General features: G+C 44.3%; 1 protein-coding gene across 1 annotated transcript in view; it reads right to left on the reverse strand.

Moving 5' to 3' along the window:
* The window catches only part of LOC129832867 (protein FAM171A2-like), a 76,313-nt gene that overhangs the window by 44,024 nt on the left and 8,113 nt on the right, over window positions 1–24,176 (reverse strand). The window contains exons 2-3 of the mRNA XM_055896942.1: window positions 15,977–16,204; window positions 2,535–2,627 (exon numbers count right to left, since the gene is read on the reverse strand). Of these exons, the coding sequence (XP_055752917.1) occupies window positions 2,535–2,627; window positions 15,977–16,204 (321 nt within the window). The remainder of the gene's footprint in view (window positions 1–2,534; window positions 2,628–15,976; window positions 16,205–24,176) is intronic.

The raw sequence follows: 24,176 nt of genomic DNA on the forward strand, positions 1-24,176 counted from the left end.
GAGAGAGAGAGAGAGAGAGAGAGAGAGAGAGAGAGAGAGAGAGAGAGAGAGAGATGGAGATTCAGTTGATAGACAGTAGAGAGAATGTGTGTTGTGTGGGTCTGAGAGAAAGGAAGAGAGAGAGAAATAGAGAGAGAGAGAGAGAGCATGAACTACAGAGAACGTGTGAGCATGTCACATGTACAGCTTTCCTAAGGGGCCTTGGTTGGAGCGGATTACATCATTCTGGCTCACTCATTGGACTGGACAGGTGACAGGACGTTGAGGGATGACGCCATGATTATATATTTAATTCACTTGGCTGTGGCACCACGTACAGCACTGTACTGTCTGCGTAAGCAGAGAAACTGACAGAGATGAAGAGAATGAGGAAGAAGGAGGGCGAGAAGACAGGGAGGTGTACACTGTGATTATTACTAACACCTCATACTGTATATCTAAGAGGAATATAGACGTAAAGATAGAACATTATTTTCTTAAATTAGCGGGTATTGTTCCCACCCAGCATTACCCGAAACACATACCCCACATCCCCAACCGCAGGTCATGATTGTTTTCCTAGCCACTGGGCGTCTGCCTCTGCATTGCTTGCTCTTTTTGGCTTGAGGCTGGGTATCTGTAAAGCACTAGGCGACAACTGCTGATGTAAAAAGGGGGTTGAAAATACATATGATTGAATTCGATTTTCACACCCAGGGGCGAGCATTAAACAGAGACTTATCGATCACATCCCATAATGTGGGCTATAACAACACAACAATAGTACGCACTGCTGCCACTGTGAAAGCAATTATTAAAATCATACGGAAATATGACTGGCGAATCCATAGGTCTTTCTTGAATTTATTTCATAGAGATGAACAAAGCATGCACTTTACACCCAGCCCATTCCTAGACAGGTGTAAATTCTGGAAGACATTTATAGCCTGTTTGGTTTGCCTACAAATGCCTCGAGGCAGATAGAGTGTTGCATCTAGGTCGATTTAATTTGCATGCTTCATCTTCTGTATTGCCGGTTTATTGGCACTGTCAATAATGTGGAAAGTTACGAGTGTATTTTATCGGATCTGAGTAATAAACACACACACACACACACACAAAACCGTGAACGTATGTACACACACGTGCACACACACACACACACACACACCATCCACACGCGCGCGCAAGCACGGATGCCCGTTCGCACACACACACGCACACAGAAAACTAAGAACTGCGATTAGCTGATTTGGCAATAAAAGCCTGTTTCTCTTTTGCTGTAGTTTAGTGGCCGGGTGATGTACTAGTGATGTAACTAGCTTTGAATACAGAGAGGCTTGTTAGAGGACAGCAAGCTCCATTTGTTCTGCCACTTACTCTTCAGCTCCACTATACGCGTGTCACTGTTGGATTTTACCTGCTACACAGAGCTTTGTTTTGAGAGTGGAGAGGGGAGCAGAGGGGGAGAGCATCTTGATTCTATTTTGCCTACTGTACTATATTCATTGATTGTGCGTAAGTACAATAGCATTGGTCCAGTTTTCCACAGGTACTCATTAAATCTACAATATGTAACTTTTTGGGCGACCTGACCAAATCCTAGAGTTATAGATCTGTCATTCTCATTGAAAGCAAGTCTAAGAAGTGGTAGATGCGCTCTACAGTATGTGCGCTATTTCTGTGCTTCCCATTCTTTAGTTTTGTTTTTGCGTTCTTTTACTTTTGGTTTTGTACGAAACCTTCAAAAAGCTGAAAATGCAAGATTTTAGGTTTTTCAAAATATATTTCACAACAGTTTAGATGGCACAATGATTCCCCGCGCTTGTTTTGTCACATGAACTGAATTTTAGCAACTAGGAAATGGCGGAGTGATTTCTGCATAATGCACTTTTAAATTGTTGCTAGTGGTTGTCCTAAAATATCCTCTAATTTCACAAGTTGCTTTTGTTTACATTGTGAACCTAGCTAGTCAATGTAGCTAGCTAGCAAGTAAAAGTAGCTTCTTCTGACATCATTATTTAAATTGACATGATAAAATGAGCGCACGCGTCAGACATCTATAGTATAGACTATAGTAGGGCCATAATACAGTATCTGTTCTGTCTGTGCTAGGGTGCACTGAACCCAATGCTAGGCTTTATGTGTTATATCAAGCACTACTACTACCCTAACAGTCCACTGTGAAAATATATTTGGGCCCTCAAAATGTGTGATTACTGATCTAAGGCCATATTGAGAAGAGTTGAAAAGCCACAAGCCAGACATTTTGTAATGGATATTTTCCTTTGGAAGAAGAGGAGAGATACGTAAAAGTAGACCGTAAGTATAGTGTGGAGATAGGTATATATTTAACATTTTTGTATACGCCATTTAGAAGACACTTTTATCCAAAGTGACTTACAGTCACGCATGCATACATTTCACAAATGGATGGGCCCGTGAAACAAACCCACAATCCCGGTGCTGCAGGTGCCATGCTCTACCAACTGAGCCAGACAGAACCACATACAGGACCAGGCAGGTACAGGTAGGTATAGTATGTAGAGACTCACCTGGGGATCCCAGCAGCACCTGGACTATGTCATCATACAGGATCAGGGTCGCAGGCCGCTGGGGGAGCAAGTAGAGGCTGACTGAAGCATACACTGAGAGAGAGAGAGAGAGAGAGAGAGAGAGAGAGAGAGAGAGAGAGAGAGAGAGAGAGAGAGAGAGAGAGAGAGAGAGAGAGAGAGAGAGAGAGAGAGAGAGAGAGAGAGAGAGAGAGAGAGAGAGAGAGAGAGAGAGAGAGAGAGAGAGAGAGAGAGAGAGAGAGAGAGAGGAAGGAAAAGTGAGGAGGAAAAGGGAAAGAGAGGAAGAGAGAAACAAAACAACATGAGTTAGTTATGACAGATCAGTCATCAATCAGACACACCTGTCTCTGTTGACTGCTGTGATATTGTCCCCCCCCCCCCCAGTCATAACAAAACAATGTTTATCAAACACAGAGAGACAGTCATGACCTACAGTTCTCCCTTCGCAAAGTGTTTCCAGCTATGCAGCAAGACAACAATGCACCTGGCGTGGGGTTATATAACGAAACCAACCCGCCTCCTTCCTCAGCGGTCCACAGAGTATACTATATACGTATAGCGAGGTGAGGAAATCCTGGCGCATCCCACCTGAGAGTTCCCTCCCTGTCAGTCAGACTATAAGGAGTGTGTGCTCGTGTGTGTGTGTGTCTGCAACCCGAGTCCACTAGAGGAGGAGAGACAGGTAATGAGCAACAACAGTCTCCGTTCGTTAACATCTGAGCTTCTTTTTGAAAGGGGGATTGTGACGAGGCATTGAAATCCACCCAGAGGGAAAGCGCTCAGGATAGATTCAAAACACTCTTGACATTGACAAGCCACTCTATCCTTTCGCCTGTGTTCAGGGGGTGTGGAAGGATGTGTGCTGTCTTGACACTCCTGACATGTGTATGCTTTATTGGTCAAGAGAGGTATATCTATTGGATTATATCTCGAAAGGGTGTAGACCAGTGGTTCCCGAACTTTTTATAGTCCTGTACCCCTTCAAACATTCAACCTCCAGCTGCGTACCCCCTCTAGCACCAGGGTCAGCGCACCCTCAAATGTCATTTTTTTTGCCATCATTGTAAGCCTGCCACACACACACTATACAATACATTTATTAAACATTAGAATGAGTGTGAGTTTGTCACAACCCGGCTTATGGGAAGTGACAAAGAGCTCTTATAGGACCAGGGCACAAATAATACTATAATAATAATCAATAATTTTGCTCTTTATTTAGCCATCTTACATATAAAACCTTATTTGTTCATCAAAAATGGTGAATAACACACCACTGGTTAATGAGAAGGGTGTGCTTGAAAGGATGCACATAACTCTGCAATGTTGAGTCTCAGTCTTAAATCAGTTTCCACACACAGTCTGTGCCTGTATTTAGTTTTCTTGTGAAGGCCGAGAATCCACTCTTACATAGGTACGTGATTGCAAAGGGCATCCGTGTCTTAACAGCGCGATTTGCCGAAGCAAGAAACTCTCACAGAGCGCAACCCTGTCCAGAAATATGGCAGTGGCTTCTGATTAAATTACATTTTCACAGAACCGCTTGTTGCAATTTTGTTGAGGATCTCTTGTTCAGATATCGATAAGTGGACTGGAGGCAGGCCATGAAAGGATTAACGAATCCCGTTGTTTCTGTCGTCCGTTTCGGGAAAGTACATGTGCAATTGCGCACCCAGCTCACTCAGGTGCTTCGCTATATCACATTTGACATTGTCCATAAGCTTGAGTTCATTTGCACACAGAAAAATCATTCAATGATGGAAAGACCTGTGTGTTGTCCTTGTTAATGCAGACAGAAAAGAGCTCCAACGTCTTAATCATAGCCTCAATTTTGTCCCGCACATTGAATGTAGTTGCAGAGACTCCCTGTAATCCTAGATTCAGATCATTCAGCAGAGAAAAAACATCCCCCAGATAGGCCAGTCGTGTGAGAAACTCGTCATCATGCAAGCGGTCAGACAAGTGAAAATGATGGTCAGTAAAGAACACTTTAAGCTCTTCTCTCAATTCAAAAAAACATGTCAATACTTTGCCCCTTGATAACCAGCACACTTCTGTATGTGGTAAAAGCGTTACAAGGTCTCTGCCCATATCATATCATATATCATTGCATAATGCAGAAAATACACTAGAGTTCAGGGGCCTTGCTTTAACAAAGTTAACCATTTTCACTGAAGTATCCAAAACTTCTTTCAAGCTGTCAGGCATTCCCTTGGCAGCAACAGCCTCTCGGTGGATGCTGCAGTGTATCCAAGTGCCGTCGGGAGCAACTGCTTGAACGCGTGTTACCACTCCACTATGTCTCCCTGTCATGGCTGTCATGACATTTGATGTCACAAATCTGTCCAGTACTTTAAAAATATCCTCTCCTGTTGTCCTGTTTTCCAGTGGTTTGCAGAAGAGGATGTCTTCCTTAATTGACCCCCCATAAACGTAACGGATATATACCAGGAGCTGTGCCAGGCCCGCCACATTTTTACATTTACATTTAAGTCATTTAGCAGACGCTCTTATCCAGAGCGACTTACAAATTGGTGCATTCACCTTATGACATCCAGTGGAACAGCCACTTTACAATAGTGCATCTAGATCTTTTAAGGGGGGGGGGGGGGGGGGGGGGGGGGCAGAAGGATTGCTTTATCCTAGGTATTCCTTGAAGAGGTGGGGTTTCAGGTGTCTCCGGAAGGTGGTGATTGACTCCGCTGTCCTGGCGTCGTGAGGGAGTTTGTTCCACCATTGGGGTGCCAGAGCAGCGAACAGTTTTGACTGGGCTGAGCGGGAACTGTACTTCCTCAGTGGTAGGGAGGCGAGCAGGCCAGAGGTGGATGAACGCAGTGCCCTTGTTTGGGTGTAGGGCCTGATCAGAGCCTGAAGGTACTGAGGTGCCGTTCCCCTCACAGCTCCGTAGGCAAGCACCATGGTCTTGTAGCGGATGCGAGCTTCAACTGGAAGCCAGTGGAGAGAGCGGAGGAGCGGGGTGACGTGAGAGAACTTGGGAAGGTTGAACACCAGCCGGGCTGCGGCGTTCTGGATGAGTTGTAGGGGTTTAATGGCACAGGCAGGGAGCCCAGCCAACAGCGAGTTGCAGTAATCCAGACGGGAGATGACAAGTGCCTGGATTAGGACCTGCGCCGCTTCCTGTGTGAGGCAGGGTCGTACTCTGCGGATGTTGTAGAGCATGAACCTACAGGAACGGGCCACCGCCTTGATGTTGGTGGAGAACGACAGGGTGTTGTCCAGGATCACGCCAAGGTTCTTAGCGCTCTGGGAGGAGGACACAATGGAGTTGTCAACCGTGATGGCGAGATCATGGAACGGACAGTCCTTCCCCGGGAGGAAGAGCAGCTCCGTCTTGCCGAGGTTCAGCTTGAGGTGGTGATCCGTCATCCACACTGATATGTCTGCCAGACATGCAGAGATGCGATTCGCCACCTGGTCATCAGAAGGGGGAAAGGAGAAGATTAATTGTGTGTCGTCTGCATAGCAATGATAGGAGAGACCATGTGAGGTTATGACAGAGCCAAGTGACTTGGTGTATAGCGAGAATAGGAGAGGGCCTAGAACAGAGCCCTGGGGGACACCAGTGGTGAGAGCGCGTGGTGAGGAGACAGATTCTCGCCACGCCACCTGGTAGGAGCGACCTGTCAGGTAGGACGCAATCCAAGCGTGGGCCGCGCCGGAGATGCCCAACTCGGAGAGGGTGGAGAGGAGGATCTGATGGCTCATCTGTTGACTCATCCAGCTGTAACGCATAGAATTCACTGGCATGTATGCGAAGCAGTAATTGTTTCAAAACATCTCCTGCCATGTCACTGATGCGTCGGGAAACAGTGTTGTTTGATGAAGAAATTGTCTGTATAGTTTTTTTGGCCTTTTCCCCCAGCATTGTCCCAGCCATATCCGCGGCAGCAGGAAGAATTAAGTCCTCCACAATAGTATGGGGCTTGCCTGTCTTAGCCACTCAGTAGCTCACCATATAAGACGCTTCTAGCCCTTCTTATTAATGGTATCTGCTGCTTTTATACATGACTTACTACTCGAAAGTCGTCTTAATTCTCGCTCAAACAACATCCATGGCTTATTTTTCAAATTGGCATGTTTCGTTTCTAAATGTCTGCCCAAGAGTGAAGGTTTCATCGAGTTGTGAGATAGTACTTTTGCACATATAACGCACTGTGGCCGGGGAAAGGCACTACTCCAAATATAAATGAGCCCCAAATCAATGTAGTTCTCATCATATTTGCGCCACTTCGATGGTTCAACGTCCCTGTCTGTTGTTCGGTGCTTTCCCAGGTAAGGGGGCAGCAGCTCTTCGGCTGCATCAGATTCACAACTGTCAGTGTCCATGCTAGCTCGGCTAGCAACAAAAGTAGAATTACTGATGATTGCATTGGATGTGCTCGTGGGAGCAGAACAACTTGGGTCATTGACAGGTGCAGGTTGTAGTATTGCTGGTAGTAGCAGTACTACCAGTAGAGGTTGCATGTGTCTCTATGGATGCGGGCCTTACTTTTTTAACCATTTATCAATTTTCGAGCAAACGGAATGAGCAGCAGCTACGTTTGGCTACATACGGACAACTTGTGATAGTAAGTTGAAAGCAGGACTGAGTTTTGGGGTGCCCCTCGAGCCCCATAGTGTGGGAACCACTGAAGTAGAGTAAGGTTATTGAATGACAACTCAACTGTGTGGCATTTGGACATTGTTTTCTCCTGAATGTGGGATCTGACTATACCCACTGACCAGTAAAGCCTTGGGCTGTCTGGACACTCTGAAGCTGTAGCAAGTGATGGCTACTCTCCAGGACACATTATCATGTTGGCTGGAGTAAGCTGCAGTGCCCAGTGCCTCTCTAGCCTGGTTTAACCAGACTGAACCCTAAATGCACCATTGAGAACAGTGTTCAGTCTGGGTTAATCCAGGCTAATGCCCATCTGTTATTGAGAAAAAGCAAGGTGTTGCTGCTACTGATGTACCCCCTGAGCTACAAGTCTGTGTGCATAAGGCAGCAGCGGAGACATCATGTACTCAAGGACTCAAAACATTTTTCACGCTTTTTGTGAATTTTGTTGTTGCACAGATCCTCACAGTAAAACCAGGTGCACACTCATCTGCATCAGTCAATTGGTATACAGTTGTCATTTGCTTGATGCATTCTGCAAGAGCTAAAAATACAATAATTAAAATGATCATGATTTATTTTATTTGATGCACAATATATCTACAGCTTGACTGTGTACTCTACGTTAAATGCTGATCACTCCATAAAGGGAAAGCTTTGTGTGCAGATGTCTGTATTAAAGTCACTGTGGTTTAGAAAGAATGTTGATGCAGCATGCAGTGTTTACACCGTTCCCTGCAGCTTGAATTATTAGGCTGTATGAGTATGCCCGTCGAGTGGGTGGATGCTTCCCAAGAGCTAAGAGCTACTGTTAGAGTGAGCCTGGCAGGTTACACCACCTCAGGTTCATAGACGATGCTTTAACTGAGATTACTGGGACATTCCCCCCTTTCTCTCACGCACACACACAGATTGCAAACGGACACACGCACACCACACACACACACTCAGTGATCCCACACGCACACACACAGATCCCAAAGTGCTTAATATTCTCCACCATGGGAAGCAGAAAGAAGGAAAGGTGACTGCTTGTCAGAGCAGAGCATATACAGCATTGGGCCTGGGGAACAGATGTGGGGAGAGACAAGAGCCAGAGCTAGAGCCAGAAAAGACTGTGGCAGAGGGATAAAAAAAAGTGGGTGCATTTGACACAGGGGAGAAGGAAAGGGGGATGGGGAGGAAAGACAGATGGAAATGGAAAAGTGAGAGAGAGCGAGAATCCACATTAGGGGACAGAGAGTCAACATTACAATAAAACAATGCTAAAATGCCTCCGAGACATCAGTTGTATCATCCATCCTTCCAGGATGTGTCCAGTTCAGGTTTGGCCCGCTGACATCAGCTAAGTCAATCAGAGCTGTGAGCAAGAGGCACCTCGTCTCGTTGCACAATGAAACATACAGTGCCTTTCGAAAGTATTCACCCCCCTTGGCATTTTTCCTATTTTGTTGCCTTACAACCTGGAATTAAAATAGATTTTTGGGGGGTTTGTATCACTTGATTTACACAACATGCCTACCACTTTGAAGATGCAAAATATGTTTTATTGTGAAACAAACAAGAAATAAGACAAAAAACAGAAAACTTGAGCGTGCATAACTAATTCGCCCCCCCCCCCCCCCTCTATTGAGATATGTCTCTATTAGCTTGGCACATCTAGCCACTGGGATATTTGCTCATTCTTCAAGGCTCCTTAAAATTGGATGGGTTCCTGCTGGTGTACAGCAATCTCTAAGTCATACCACAGATTCTCAATTGGATTGAGTCTCAAATCTCTGGAAGACTGAAACAGGTTTCCCTCAAGAATTTCTCTGTATTTAGTGTCATCCATCATTCCCTAAATTCTTAAAGAATTTAATTGAATAAAGTTTCCCAGTCCCTACCGATGAAAAACATCCCCACAGCATGATGCTGCCATCACCATGCTTCACTGTGGGGATGGTGTTCTCAGGGTGATGAGAGGTGTTGGGTTTGTGCCAGACATAGCGTTTTCCTTGATGACCAAAAATGCTAAATTTTAGTCAGAGTACCTTCTTACATATGTTTGGGGAGTCTCCCACATGCCTTTTGGCGAACACCAAACATGTTTGCTTATTTTTTTCTTTAAGCAATGGCTTTTTTCTGGCCACTCTTCCGTAAAGCCCAGCTCTGTGGAGTGTACGGCTTAAAGTGGTCCTATGGACAGATACTCCAATCTCCGCTGTGGAGCTTTGCAGCTCTTTATTGCCTCTCTGATTAATGCCCTCCTTGCCCGGTCCGTGATTTTTAGTGGGCGGCCCTCTCTTGGCAGGTTTATTGTGGTGCCATATTCGTTCCATTTTTTAAAAAAAATTAAGATTTTAATAATGCTCCGTGGGATGATCAAAGTTTATGATATTTTTCTATAACCCAACCCTGATCTGTACTTCTCCACAACTTTGTCCCTGACCTGTTTGGAGAGCTCCTTGGTCTTCATGGTGCCGCTTGCTTGGTGGTGCCCCTTGCTTAGTGCTGTTGCAGACTCTGGGGCCTTTCAGAACAGGTGTATATATACTGAGATCACGTGACAGATCATGTGACACTTAGATTGCACACGGGTGGACTTTATTTAATTAATTATGTGACTTCTGAAGGTAACTGGTTGCACCAGATCTTATTTAGGGGCTTCTTAGCAAAGGGGGTGGTCACATATGCCCGCACCACTTTTCCGTTTTTTCCCCCAAAAATAAATACATTTTTTCATTTCACTTCACCAATTTGGACTATTTTGTGTATGTCCACTACATGAAAACCAAATAAAAATATATTTAAATTACAGGTTGTAAAACAACAAAATAGGAAAAACGCAAAGGAGGTGAATACATTTGCAAGGCACTGTATCAGTGATTGCAGTGAGTCATCCATCCCTGGGACTTGCATGACAACCACAGATTATGGAAGGGCTGGAGGGGATGGCCTAGCCGGGCTGTTTCTCTTAGACCGACGATAATAGAATATGCAAGGAGAATAGAGGGTCAAACATAGTCAGTGATGAACAGAACACTCCAGACGGAGACTGTTAAAGAGACATCTCTCAAAGGGGGAAGGCGTTTTGGGTTTGAAAGCATAAGGGACAAAGGATGCAGGGCCGACCCACATCCTCTCTCAGATTGTTGTGTCATGGTTATAGTACATTAACAGCTTACACATAGGTATTGTTTAACTTGTGTTTACACACATATGGTAGTTATTGTGATAGGGACAAAACGGCGGTATATCTCCAGCTTGGTCCCAGATACGTTTGTGCTGTCTTGCCAAATCCTACCCTATGATAACGATCATATGAGTTGACTATATAAACAGATCTGGGACCAGGCTAGCATCCCTCTTCAGATTTCTGCAATGTCATAATGGCTTAAAAAGTGTCTATAAAGTTTGTGAAATGCAAACAGACCGAGTGGATTCTCATTATCACAATCATCAAAGACATTATTCTGTTGTGTTGTCAGCACTCTGCAGCCCTCTCCAATTTCCCATACAGTGCCTTATTAAAACGGCTCAGGAATTTAAATGGATATACTGCAATTAAATAGAATAGGATTATAGTATTGACCTATAGAGAATAAATAGATGATGAAATATATTCCAAATTAAGATAGTTTAATCAATCCAGTTCACTTCAGAATGATTCCAGAATCCGTGGAAACTTCATTGGGGTAATAGGCAGGGCCCAGGGGGATAACTTGGGAACATTGAAGTTTGTCTATTTCTGTATACCCATAATTACAAAGTTAAGTCTGCTGACAGTGTGTGTGCTCTGTGCAGAGAACTTGTTGACAGAGACAACAACGGCTGGGGACAAACGCGGCGTGAAACGGAAGAGCAGTTAAAAAGGTTTGTGAAAAGGAGAAACACAAAAAGAAACACAAAAACAGAAAACAAAAATAAAGCCAAAAATACAAGAAAGAGGTTTACCACTTGGATGAACATTGTTTCTCATTCAATCATTATGACCATATGTTATTGAATGTAGGCTACAGGATCAGAGAGAGCAGGTAAAAAAAAGCGTTGGAACAAAAAGGAGCTGTGCTGCGGTTGGTGTAACGGAGGAAAGAGCTACAGTAACGCTACATCCCTTCTGAAGCAGCTCTCCGCCCGCAAATGAATGGCAGTTAAAAGCTTATTGGCCTTTTAAAAGCTTGGAGGTCTCAAGAGAGACTATCAACAAGAAATGTGTGCTGGATCAATCCGCCCGGCTGTTCGAGTGACAACAGATGCTTTCGGAACATGATCAACTCAAATGGCATGAGGTATGAATTACGACAAAACAAGAGGAAATATTCCCACCACCGTCTAAGGTAAGGAGCCAGATCAGTGAAGGGATTAAACAGGGTTTGGGAGTATTCTTTTTCAATTCAGTCAATTCAGGAAGGAAACTTATATTCCAACGCCAACTTTATATTTCAATACTAACTTAAACTTTACTTCCTGAATTAACTGAATTTATAATGTAATTGAACCCAACCCTGGGATCAGAGGTTGGGGTGCACGTACACTGCTGAATTTGTAAATTGGGCGGTCCCGGAACACATAGTGAGTGCGAGAGAGGGCGTTATCCGGGGGGCTCTGAGGTACCAGTGTCACGTCTACTCCCGCTCTTCCCCTCCAGCATTCGAAGTCACCTGGCATCACGCTGACTGGGTGGGCATTGGAATGGGCCACGACCGTCTGGCAGAGAGGAGAGGAGGGGCTAGATTCTTATGAGGGGTTCATGGGTCTGTTTAAATGTGTCTTCGATCACCCCCTGGAGGGCAGAGGGGGGGGTGAGCCCCTACTCCAATTACGACAGGGGGACCAGACGGCTGTAGAGTACACGCTCACCTTCCGGACAGTAGCAGCATCCAGAGGATGGAATGAGCCAGCGCTTCGTACGCTATTCAGAAGAGGTCTGCGCGAAGAGGTCCAGACGGAAATGACCTGTCGAGACGACAAGCTCTCCTTGGACGCACTCATTGCGATGGCCATCCGTCTGGATAACCTTCTTCGGGAGTGTCGGTATTCTCATCACTTCTCTCCCTCCCTCAGTGAACACTCGATCAGAGCCTGAACCCATGGAGGAAGGGGTCACAAGCATCCCCGCAGCGGAGCGATGAAGACGGAGACAGCTGGGGCTCTGTCTGTGTTGTGGTCAATGAGGGCACCAGCTCCAGCGATGTCCAGCACTTCCTAATATGGGATCCACAAGGCCAGAGGGACGGTCACGTGATCTTCCACCTCCTGGTGAAAGAGTGAGTATTCCATCTTCATCACTCTCTGCTAAACTCTTTTTGGTGTCCATCACACTAGTTGACTGTCCCTCATGTACTGTCTACAGCATTAGTGGATTCTGGTGTCGCAGGGAACTTTATTGACCAGACCCTTGCCTCCTCTCTCAACATCATCTCATACCCACTATCCTCTCCTTTCCCGGTTCAAGCCCTCGATAGTCGGCCACAAGGATCCGGAACCATTACACACATCACCCAACCACTCACCCTCACCGTGGAGTACATTCATCAGGAGAACATCCCCTTCTTCATTACCAGTGCACCAGATCATCCTCGGCCTCCCTTGGCTTCAACACCATGACCCCAAAATCTCATGGTCGAGGATGAGAATCGGACTGGTCACCCAAATCCCATTCCCTGTGGTTCCACGTAAGTTGAGAGTCCTGCGGTTGCACTTCAGCCCAACATCCCGGAGGTATACCAGGACCTGCACGAGGTATTCTTCAAGACCCGCGCCACCTATCTTCCTCCTCATCGCCCCTGGGACGGTGCCATCGACCTGCTTGCGGGTTCAACGTCTCCGCGCAGACGCATCTATCCTCTGTCGGTGGCTGAGGCCCAGGCCATGGAGGATTACATCCAAGAGTCGCTCCAACAAGGTTTCATCCGCACATCCACTTCTCCTGCGTCGGCTGGTTTCTTCTTCGTGGCCAAGAAGGATGGAGGGTTACGTCCATGCATTGATTACAGAGGACTCAATTAAATCACCACGAAGTATGACACGCATTTTCAGATTAACTTCACAGTACAGAACAAGTTTGTGAAGGGAAAATGTGTTCCTACCTTAGTTTTCAAAATCTCCCACAGTGACTCTACCCATGTCAATTCCATTTAACTCCTAACAGTCAGTTTCTTGCTCAAAACCATGACGCTTAGACTCCTTGTTCGGAAGATTCTGGCAGTAGCGTCTATTTTTCTATTTTGAATTGTAACTATAACCTAGGTACCCTCATTAGCCTTGTCTACAATGCTTGCTACCACCAAATGCACCTTGGTTCAGGTATGTTCAAAAACGTGTTTTTTTTTATGTCGGCGGCAGAGGACGTTACTGTGTATTCAACCTACTCTTTTGCTAATTTAATCCCTCCTGTCTTTTCTGGACCCAAGTTCCCTACTGTACCTTTTTGCATGTTTTACAGCCCAGCTTTGAATTTTGCATGAAAAGCCAGGGGTTATACGTTTGCCTGCTCGTGAACTGAGCTTCCGTCCAAACTGCACCTGCCCTGAGCACTTCATCAGTAGATTCACTGTCCAGCTCCCCGTCCCCCTCTCCCACCGAGTCTGACTCGCTAGTAGGCCTACTATCTAGTGGAGGTGCCAGTGGTGGTGCTGAACAGGTGGGATTAGCAGCGCTGCTAGCTAAGGCATCGCAATCAGGAGCAGTTTGCCCCTCACTCCTCTCCTCTGGCACTGACAGTTCCCCGGCTTGTTTCGTGTTCGATTCACCATCTTTCTCTTGATTTTTTTTACTTCAAAATTTCATCAAACTTGATTTGTCTTTTTTAATCCATTTTTTTTGTTTCATATTCAGTAGGAAGATGACTAGCCTAGGCTAAGTGACGAGATTACATAGGGACCTCTTCACTAGCTCATCACCACTACCAAGACCTGTGTCAAGATCAGTTGCTTACCTCACCGGCCCTCCCCATAACCTCCATGTGGAAATATGAGCGCAGGTCTGTAATCAGTGTGTCAGGATAGGGTGATTACACAGAAGGATCCCTGCGCTTTGACATGATGGTTTTTCTGGGGGAAGAAATAACGAGGAGGCAACTTGACTAAACTCTGATCACTTTTATTAGAATGTTTATAGTGCGAACTGTGAAAAAAGTTATACATCATGCCGTGAGAGGTACCGGATCCTGGCAAATAGGTGCCGGAACAAACTAAGTAAAATCTGTTCCGGCAGGATCCGGGTCAAATTAAGCACTCTATAAATGAAGTATAAGTATAAGAAATCGAAGATGTGTCAAATAAATTATATCCAGCTCAGGGCACCAGCTATGCATTTGGTTAGCTACCTTGCTAGCTAAATGACTAGATGTCAAGATCAAGCTTCTTTGTTACAGCAGAGACATTCAAACCTCGCCTGAATAAAGATTCCTGTTGCCAAAATTGTTTTTTAATAATATATATATATAAAGTATATGTTTTTTTATAGCACTCCTTGTTTGGACATTCAGTAATACCATATACCCTGGTATGGTACAGAAACGGTATAAGAGTATGAAAATCTGGATACTGCCCAGTAGGCTTGAGCGATGTACAGTTTAAATCGTATACCCGGGATATTTAGAAAAACAGTATGGTTTACACCACTGCTTATAAGTTATGTATAACTATAACAAATCTAAGCGGTATGGTACAGAAACGTATGACGTATGAAAATCTGGATAGCGCCCAACCTTACCTCGCGTGTCTTCTTTTTGATTGCCCGGCCATCCCGTCTTCAGTTAGCTGTTTGTTCCACAACACAAAATGATAAAACTGGCTCGTTTGTCTTCCTCTCGTTTGTCCTTAGATAGGCTGTTAGATGTAAACCAGGATTACTTTTACTTTGCTGCTTTTGGGTAAAGTTTGTCGACTTGAACATGAAATTGATTTGAATGATTTTTTTATTATTTTATGATATTAAAACAGTTATGATGGTTATTTTCTTTTCATTGCGGTCTTCAGGGCTCCCAGCTATGCATCGGCGATTTACACGGTTATTAAAAAATCGTCACAGCCCCATCCATGTCATGATGGCATTGGCATCCATGCAATTCTACCCTCAAGAACCAGTGCCATGTCAGAGAGGAGACACTTAAAAAAAAAAAACACCACAGACATGGTGCTGCATCCCAAACGGCACCCTATTCCCTACATAGTGTACTACTTTTGACCAGGACCCATGATGCAGCCGTGGGGTTACTTAAGTCTTAAAGGTGGATGGTGGAGGACAACATACAATTCATACAGGTCCGGACTCCTGTCACTTTTTGGCCCTAATGCTAAAAGTAGGCCAGCCCTAACAGCTAAGTGGCTTCCAGCCGCTGGTGCCGACAGGACAGCTCTTTCCCTTACGGATGAATTTGCAGCTCAGAGGGTGGGATATAACTACAGCAACAACTGGGTTAGATGGGGTGGGCGGGTGGAGACAGATATACTGCAGACGGTGGGAGTCATCTGGGGTGTGCCAACGCAGGGGTAACACCCTGGCAGTGGACCCAGAGAGGAGGAGGCAATGGAGGGGAAATGGGGTGGGGAATTTGAGGTTAAACAACAACTGGGTAGGACTGTCCACACCCCACAGAGGACAGATCGGCAGAGACGGCTTGTTGGACATTCCTTTATGATGGCATCCTGGCCTCTGATTCCATCAAATGTCCCAAAGGATTCTGGTAATTATTATTGTAATTCATCCATTACTTGCATAGTTTAGCCATCAGTATTTAAAATATAACTTTGTGAGGATGAAGTTAACGTGACCGCACAAAGTAGTGTGATAGTTAGGGATGAAACACAATACTCACAGGGGATGCGGCTGGCATGCCAGGGGGCGGAGTTAGTGACAAAGCCCTGTTTTGTTGCCGTGACAATGACCCAGGTGCCAGGGCGGTACAGGAAGGTGACCATGACGACGCCATCTTTGCCAGCCTTGCTAGATGCCAAGGTAGACTGGTTCCCATAAACATCCACTGCAGTCTCTGCCAGAGGTGAAAGGTCACTGTTGTCAAACACCTGGACTCTGACGAGCACCTCTGTGGAGAGACAGGAACAAGGATTATTAAATTATTATTATCCTCAGAAACCTACAGGATAACTTGCAATGAATGCACAAAAGTATTGTTTGGTTTTGATTAAAAGTTGGATGCTAAACTTGTCGGCCATCGTACAAGTTCCACAATGAACTCTTATTGCAATCTGAGAGCACACAGATTGTTCTGCTTTTTCACATATAGTTGGGTTGTAGGTTCTAAGTTCCCTTGGAGCTAACGATAGGAAATGTGTTGTTCTTATATAACAAATTCAAGTGTCATCTCGCACTACATTAAGTAAATGACAGGGCAAGCGTTTCTCTGTTCAGGTGTTCTAGTTCTCAGCTGATAGGGCATGATGACTCATCGTTGTTAACCATGAGATCAAAAAAGCATTTAATAGAGTTTAGGGGTCTAGTGCCCGAACCATATTAGGACATGCTGGGACTTTTGCCATCAGAATCGATTGATCCTCCAAACCCAAGCCAAACTGTCTGGAGGGACAGAATGGTTGGCTGATTCCACTGCAATGACCATGTGCTTTCTAGTACCCATGGTGATGACCTGGATCATACAGGCATACTCCTCATGAGCTGTTCAGAACAATTCTAGTTATTGAGTTCAAGAATATATTCCATGGAAAACATCCTCTCTCGTGATCATGAGATCACACACACACAGTCCAAGGTCTATTGACAGAAATGTTGCAATTAACAGTTGATTTTATTGGCTGTGATAGACTCTTTCTCAACATACTGTGATACGAACTCTGTAGGGGGTAACACTAACACTATGTGCTTCTCAGAGTAGTGTGTGTGTGTGTGTGTGTGTGTGTGTGTGTGTGTGTGTGTGTGTGTGTGTGTGTGTGTGTGTGTGTGTGTGTGTGTGTGTGTGTGTGTGTGTGTGTGTGTGTGTGTGTGTGTGTGTGTGTGTGTGTGCCCTAGCCCATTCACACGACCATTGATTGGCCCAGTTCACATTTTCACATGCTACAGAGAGAATCCTTCATAGAACCAAGTTCACATTTCCACATGCTCCAAAGAGTCCTTGAGAAAACCCAGTTCACATTTTCACATGCTCCTAAAGAGTCCCTGAGAAAACTATTTTGATTCTAAATGGGTCAATGGCTCAGTTGATGCATGTTGCTATGGATACTATGAGGTGTCCCCAGAAAAGAATGATGGGAAAATGGGTCGCTTGGCAGCTCCATCTGGCGCGGAGGACAAGGCCCAGTGATGGTGGCATACCGAGAAGATGATATCATCTCCATAATTAACATACAACATGAATCAACAAACACAACAACCCACATGAAGCTATTAAGGGAAATCACATTGCATGAACTGGTACTCAATTCCTCTACGTGCCCACATTACAAAAACGGTTCCTCTGTGACTTCAGTAGGTTGTTGGTGGTCCACCAAATAGTGCTAGAATATTATTTATTGTGCCAATGCAGCAAGCTGCGGTTGTTGAGAGTGCCTCCTTGATATTTGGGGAAAGAACGCCAAGAGCTAAAAGGCTGAAATCATGGCAGGAAATACAATGAGATGCCAATTAAATGTCATTTTAAACCTGCCACTGAACTGGCTTTACAGTACCCCCCTCTCTCTCGCTATCTTTCCCACCACCCTCTCTGGTACCGATCACGTTGGTCCTTTTTACAGTGATGAAAGTTGAAGGAGATGCTCGAGAGGTATCAAACAAAATCCTGAGAATGGACTTATTACTGTAATGTAAACTTGCAAACCCCGTCACGTCTCGACCGCAACCTCCTGAAGTTGTGCACGACACTCGCCCCTCTCCAAGCAGGGCAATATAAACAGAATTGTCTCGTTGAGCCCGACACTGGTGCAGTAAAAATAGCAATAGCACAATAATGTTTAATGTTTATGAAACAACTGAAATGTATAGACAGGTTCATTATATTTGAGACTTGTTTTATTGCAATTTCATCTGAAATGATTAACAAGAAATACAACCCTTTCGTTGTTTGCATATGGTTGTGAATTGTTGCGTTATTCAAGAGTGTAATAGTGTTATGTTTTAGATGAAAAGTTGCTTGCGGGAATCAGTGTGCTTAGCTTCCTCCACTGTCCAATTGCCCCGTACTGGTCTCGAACCAGTGATCCTCTGCTTCGCAACACACGTGGCCGCCCTCCTTGACAACGTACCAACAGTTTGAGACACCTAAACGGTACTGATCGGACGGCTCCGTCCGCAACATTTCCAGCTAGCTCTGGAGTGAGTTTCTGGCACATTCTTAACTCTATTACACTTGGTTACTGGCTAGTGGCTACTGTGATGTTTACGGTAAATTGGATCAGCAGAGCAAGAATGTCATGTTGCCAGCTACAACGAAAGGTAAGGCAAAGGTGTGATGTATAAATTGAAAAGTGTATGTACATATTATGCCAATTTAAATCTTGTTGCGGTGCCTCTCCTTCAACTTTCGTCAATGAGAATAGCCCCCCCTCCCTCTCTCTCCCGCCCTCCCTCTCTGGTACCCCTCTCTCTCCCCCTCCCCCTCCCCCTCCCCCTCTGGTACCTCTCCATTTTTCCCACCTCCCTCTCTCTCTATCACTCTCTCCCTCCTTCCTTTCCTCCCTCTGCAGATGGGTATTCAGGAAAGGCTGAGGGAAGCCGAGCAGCAGGGTGGCCTTGGAATAGGAAGATAAGTATTCCTGCATTCCAATAACGTCCCATTTCCATGTTTTCTCACAGCCAGCTCTTCCTGTATGTACAGTAGGCTCATTTCCATTCCATTGCTTTAACACACACATTACCTACCACGATCTGATCTGAGCCATCTCATTCTGGCTACGGGCCAAATCTCATCTAGGCACTTCACACCTCTCTCACACTACACAGCTCAATATAAATGAGTGATTTTGCCGATTGAGGTACTGTAGGCTATTTGAATAGAAATCAGCTGTTATTCAATGTTCACACACTTTCTTTCTTTAGCCTCCCCAGACATGATGCACAAACGTATTCAAGCATACGTGCGAGTTACTAATGATGAGGTTCAGGGGGTGTGAATGAGTGACATTTGCGGTCGGTGACATTTAAAATGAGCATGGCCTTATTTCTATTACAGAATATGACTGTCATTCATATTCCATTCACCCAGCTCAATGTGACATCGATAGGTTTAGGCTACTACATGATACGCAAACTTCCCTATGACCATCATGAGGTTGCTACAACCTAACTTAGCCTATGAATGAAAGTTTACAACATACTGTAGGCTTGCTTCCGTTTAAGAAACGTTTTTCAATAGAAACGGGCGAAATGAATACACACTTGATCACACGCAAACACAGTTCACTTTCATAGCAGCCACATACAAACAGCATGATCATTTTTGTTCGCGGTATAACTGCTTCTCGCATCTACGCACTCTCCTTCTCTCACCTTTGCCCTTCGCTTGTGGACTTCGGTGCACAACACATCCGCTGTCTCAAATCAGGCGAAAAAACCTTTCCAAGCCAAACCTTATCATAATATATGTTCTACTACAATGTTTGTAAATAAAATCAATGATGAGAGAATAGTCAGATTAACTGATATATATAACTAAAATAGTATAGATGTCTAATGTTGGTGGGGCATATTATTCTGTTTTAATGTTACTCCTGAATCACTATGATAAATATAATCACTTTTTTGAGTGTATTATACAAAGCTGAGATTTACTTTGAGGTCCAAAGTGTCGGAATATAGGTGAAATCGGAATGCTCGGAATGCTGTGAACCAAGAGGTTGTGAGTTCAAACCCCAAGTGAGGACGTTGAGTAATAATTACTGTGTAAATAAACATACACATTGTTAAAATGTGTCATATGTAAGTGAGGAACACTGCAGCTATTCTATGACGTTCCCTGGGGCTTCCTAACAACCTTTTGTTTGTAGGGCATCATGTTGACATTTTTATCCATGAATCCAAAATTTGTGATCACGTGAAAATCCACATGTGAAACCTCATGTGAAATAGCATCACAAGTGAAGTTTTCCAAAGCCACATGGTTTTATAATTATTTACAATAATAATAATAACATTATGAAATAAATTGTTGCATGTGCAAAACATGTGGAAATTTCACACGTGAAATCATGTTTTGTTTTTTTCCCATAAGGGCTTCATCAATCTGGACAGCTTTGTAAAGCTGTTTCGGGGAGTTTCCTGAGAGGGCGGATAGGATGGAAGACTGACGTGTCACAATCCCAGTCTGTCCTTCTCCTATGAGCAAGGTCAAACCTCCTTGGAAACATTTTGATCTAAGGAGACTTGCTCGTAACCCAAATGAAACACAAAGGGTTTGAGGTAGAGGTATCAAGGGCGAGGATAGAGTTAAGAGGAGATAAATCTAACCAAATCACCTCCACCTCCTTCCTACTCGCATACACCAGCTGGAAGTCATCATGAGGGACTTCCTCAGGCTGCACATGGAGGGGAGAGGAGAGACAGAGAGAAAGAGAGAGAGTGCAGAGAGGGAAAGAGAGGGGAATCCACAGCTGGCGCACATCAGTAGAGAGGGTCTCTCTCAGGCCTCTGTTGTCTACCAGGGCCCGGAGGGAGAGTTATATGGTGTGTGAAGGTTTTTAGGGGTCCATAAAGTTGGGTTACAACTTTGAATGTCTTTCAGCTTGAACCCTACCACCTACAAGGCGAGACAAAATAAGCTACCTTTAGTTACACACAAGAAGGGCCCCGAAAGCACTTCATGTGTAACATTGGGATCTTTAGCAAGGCATTTCAGAATAACTAGAGTTCCACTATCCACTAATAGCCAGCATGAATTGTTAGCTTAGAAAGTCAATGGTTTGGTGCTGTTGTCGTATCATGCGTATACGTTTCTTACTAACTCAGCAAGCGATGATAGCTTAGCTTGTTGTTACTTAGCTTGTCATTACACGTGTCATGGTTTCGATTCAATCAAAAAGATGTACACTTCCTCAGCAGCAGGTTGACAGTACAGTACACCCAGGTTGATATGTTAATAATGGATGATTTCCAAGTGTTATAAACTACTGCTGAGTGTCCCCAGAGAGGAAACCCATCCACCATTTAGACCGTGTTGGCCCTGGTGCAGAGCATTGTTCCGTGTGGAATCACAGCCTCACAGGACACATCAAGGCTGTTCTAGAACAGGAAAACACAGTTCCACGTTTCAAGCCAAAGTCCACAAACAGTTCCCCCTACTGTGATCGCCTTGAGAGGCAGGATCCCAGTGGACAAGAGGCTAGTCCCCTTGATTATCACAGAGGAGAAAGGAGAGGACACTACATACACTTGATATGAGAAAACAGGATAAGACACATCAACAAACAGATGGCACAATTTCTGATTGATAAAGTAGAAAAATAACTGTTACAATCAACTCAGAGTTAACACAAAGTCCCCGCTTTTTTTTTTTTACCGGTGTCATCCTTTTCCATATGAAGCCAATAGTAATTTCTGATCTGTAATTATGAACAGTGAACCATATCATTAAGGTGTCATTGCTTTTCATTCCTGGGTAACAGTAATTGTTTCTGCTCATTTGCACAAGGAAGTGGTGAACAATCGAACAAAATCACAAGATTTCACCACAACTGAGTGGCGTGTAAATTACCGATATTTCCATAGTTTACAGTCACGAATCCACAGAACCTAACGTCAACACAACAGGCTGAAATGCGGAAATGTGTTACCATGACAATCATCCAAGAACACGTTCACCCGCACCCACACAAAACACCGGCTAGTACATATTAATGGTATCAAACGTTTTTGTGTTACATAGTCATTACATTAGTCACGGAAGATTGTTGAATCTATATGGTGTTCAGGCACTCATAGCACAATGAGCAAAAGAGTGGTATCTGAATCAAACAGCTGCTGGAAGGGAAAAAACACAAATGCACGATCTGGTTACACTAATCTATGATCAGAGTGAGGCCACGGGCAGGTTGCTGGGATGCAGTAATACAACTTGGTCATCATGTCCAGATGTTGTAGATCTCTGCAGCCTAGCCAAGATGTTTAAAGCTGGACTGGGACATCACATTGGCTTGTACTGTATGTGGTCAGTGAGAGGATTAAGAGGAGTAGCTAGAGAAACTATCATGTGGAGGTGAATTACATACACAGAGCCTTTCATACTGTATCTCCATACAGTATATGGCACTGACATACAGCTGAAGTCGGAAGTTTACATACACTTAGGTTGAAGTCATTGAAACTCATTTTTCAACCACCCATTTGCAACCAAGCTACAACTTCCTGACTGATGTCTTGAGATGTTGCTTCAATATATCCACATAATTTTCCTGCCTCATGATGCCATCTATTTTGTGAAGTGCACCAGTTCCTACTGCAGCAAAGCACCCTCACAACATGATGCTGGCACCACCGTGCGTCACGGTTGGGATGGTGTTCTTCGGCTTGCAAGCCTCCCCCTTTTTCCTCCAAACATAACTATGGTCATTATGGCCAAACAGTTCTATTTTCGTTTCATCAGACCAGAGGAAATTTCTCCAAAAAGTACGATATTTGTCCAGATGTGCAGTTGCAAACCATAGTCTGGCTTTTTTATGGCGGGTTTGGAGCAGTGGCTTCTTCCTTGCTGAGCAGCCTTTCAGGTTATGTCGATTTAGGACTTGTTTAACTGTTGCTATAGATACTTTTGTACCTGTTGCCTCCAGCATCTTCACAATGTCCTTTGCTGTTGCCCTGGATTTGGCTAAGGTGTATGTAAACTCCCGACTTCAACTGTAAATCAACAACCTTGTACAATGTCAGTATCTCATGATTTACTTATGGCTGATCATGCGTTAACCTAACATAATATATCAAGGAAAGATATCATGATGGTTATACGACAATGTAGCTCACTCAACCTCACACCGAGAAGCAGTAGTTGAGAAACTGACAACATTATTGTGATCATAACTTCCTGCAACTCATTTGTATTTTCATTGCAATGTCATAAGGCGGCATGTACGAGTCTTGGGCCAGTAACTGAAAGGTCGCTGTTTTGAATCCCTGAGCCAACTAGGTGAAAAACCTTTAGATGTAGCCTTGAACAAGGCACGTACCCTCATTGCTCCTGTAAATTGCTCTGGATAAGAGCGTCAACTAAAATGGGTTATTCTCTTATCAGTCTTTTTGTGTCATTCTTTCTTTACAAAATATGTTGTCAACACTCTGTCAACTGTATTTTGGGAATATGCAAGAAAATTATCTTCGGACATTTTCTAAAATGGGTATGTGTGGCAAATAGGTGTACATGCCAAATTAGTCAACTGTTCTCAAACATAATCCAGATTAAAATGTGGAAGACCACTTAACAGATGTGAGATAATGCAGTATAAACAGAAAATAATGAGGGGACTTAGCTTTAAATGCCAGTCGACAAAGGATTCGATATGGTTTCTTACTGAAAGCCTTTCAAAACATCCAATTTCCCAAGGAGCAGAATTTCATCCATTACTAAGGGCAGGAAAGTTGTATATGAACTGTGAGTATCCTAGCCAAACTGAAAACTATATAGCAAGTCAATCGATATATTTAAGTATTGTTTGCTGGCAGTCCTTGTTTAGAGACAAGGCAGGCTGTTGAGATTTTTTCAGGCTCACTTTTGATGTAAATTAATCTCTTTCCAGAATAACTTGTCATTAGGAAGAAAATAAAGTCACAAGGAAAGAGCCATGGTTCAGGGATCCACCCATTGTGTGTTAGGCTGTCTATATTTCCAAAGGGGTGCTATGCTGTGCTACTATGCTATGTCTAGACAGCTCTACTAGTATCCTCTGAGACGAGAGAGGGTGTTAGGTGTCAACAGTCGGATTCCTCCCACTGTACAGCTGCCTGAGCAAAAATTCCTCGGCAGACAGCCAGCCCACCTTCAATAGGCTACCACTACAGAAAAACAGCCTGGTTGGTCCTGGTCCACGATGCTCTGAATCCTAATACAGGATGTCAGTCAGAGC

Source organism: Salvelinus fontinalis, chromosome 34 (genome assembly GCF_029448725.1).
Source record: "Salvelinus fontinalis isolate EN_2023a chromosome 34, ASM2944872v1, whole genome shotgun sequence".
NCBI classification, from domain to species: domain Eukaryota; kingdom Metazoa; phylum Chordata; class Actinopteri; order Salmoniformes; family Salmonidae; genus Salvelinus; species Salvelinus fontinalis.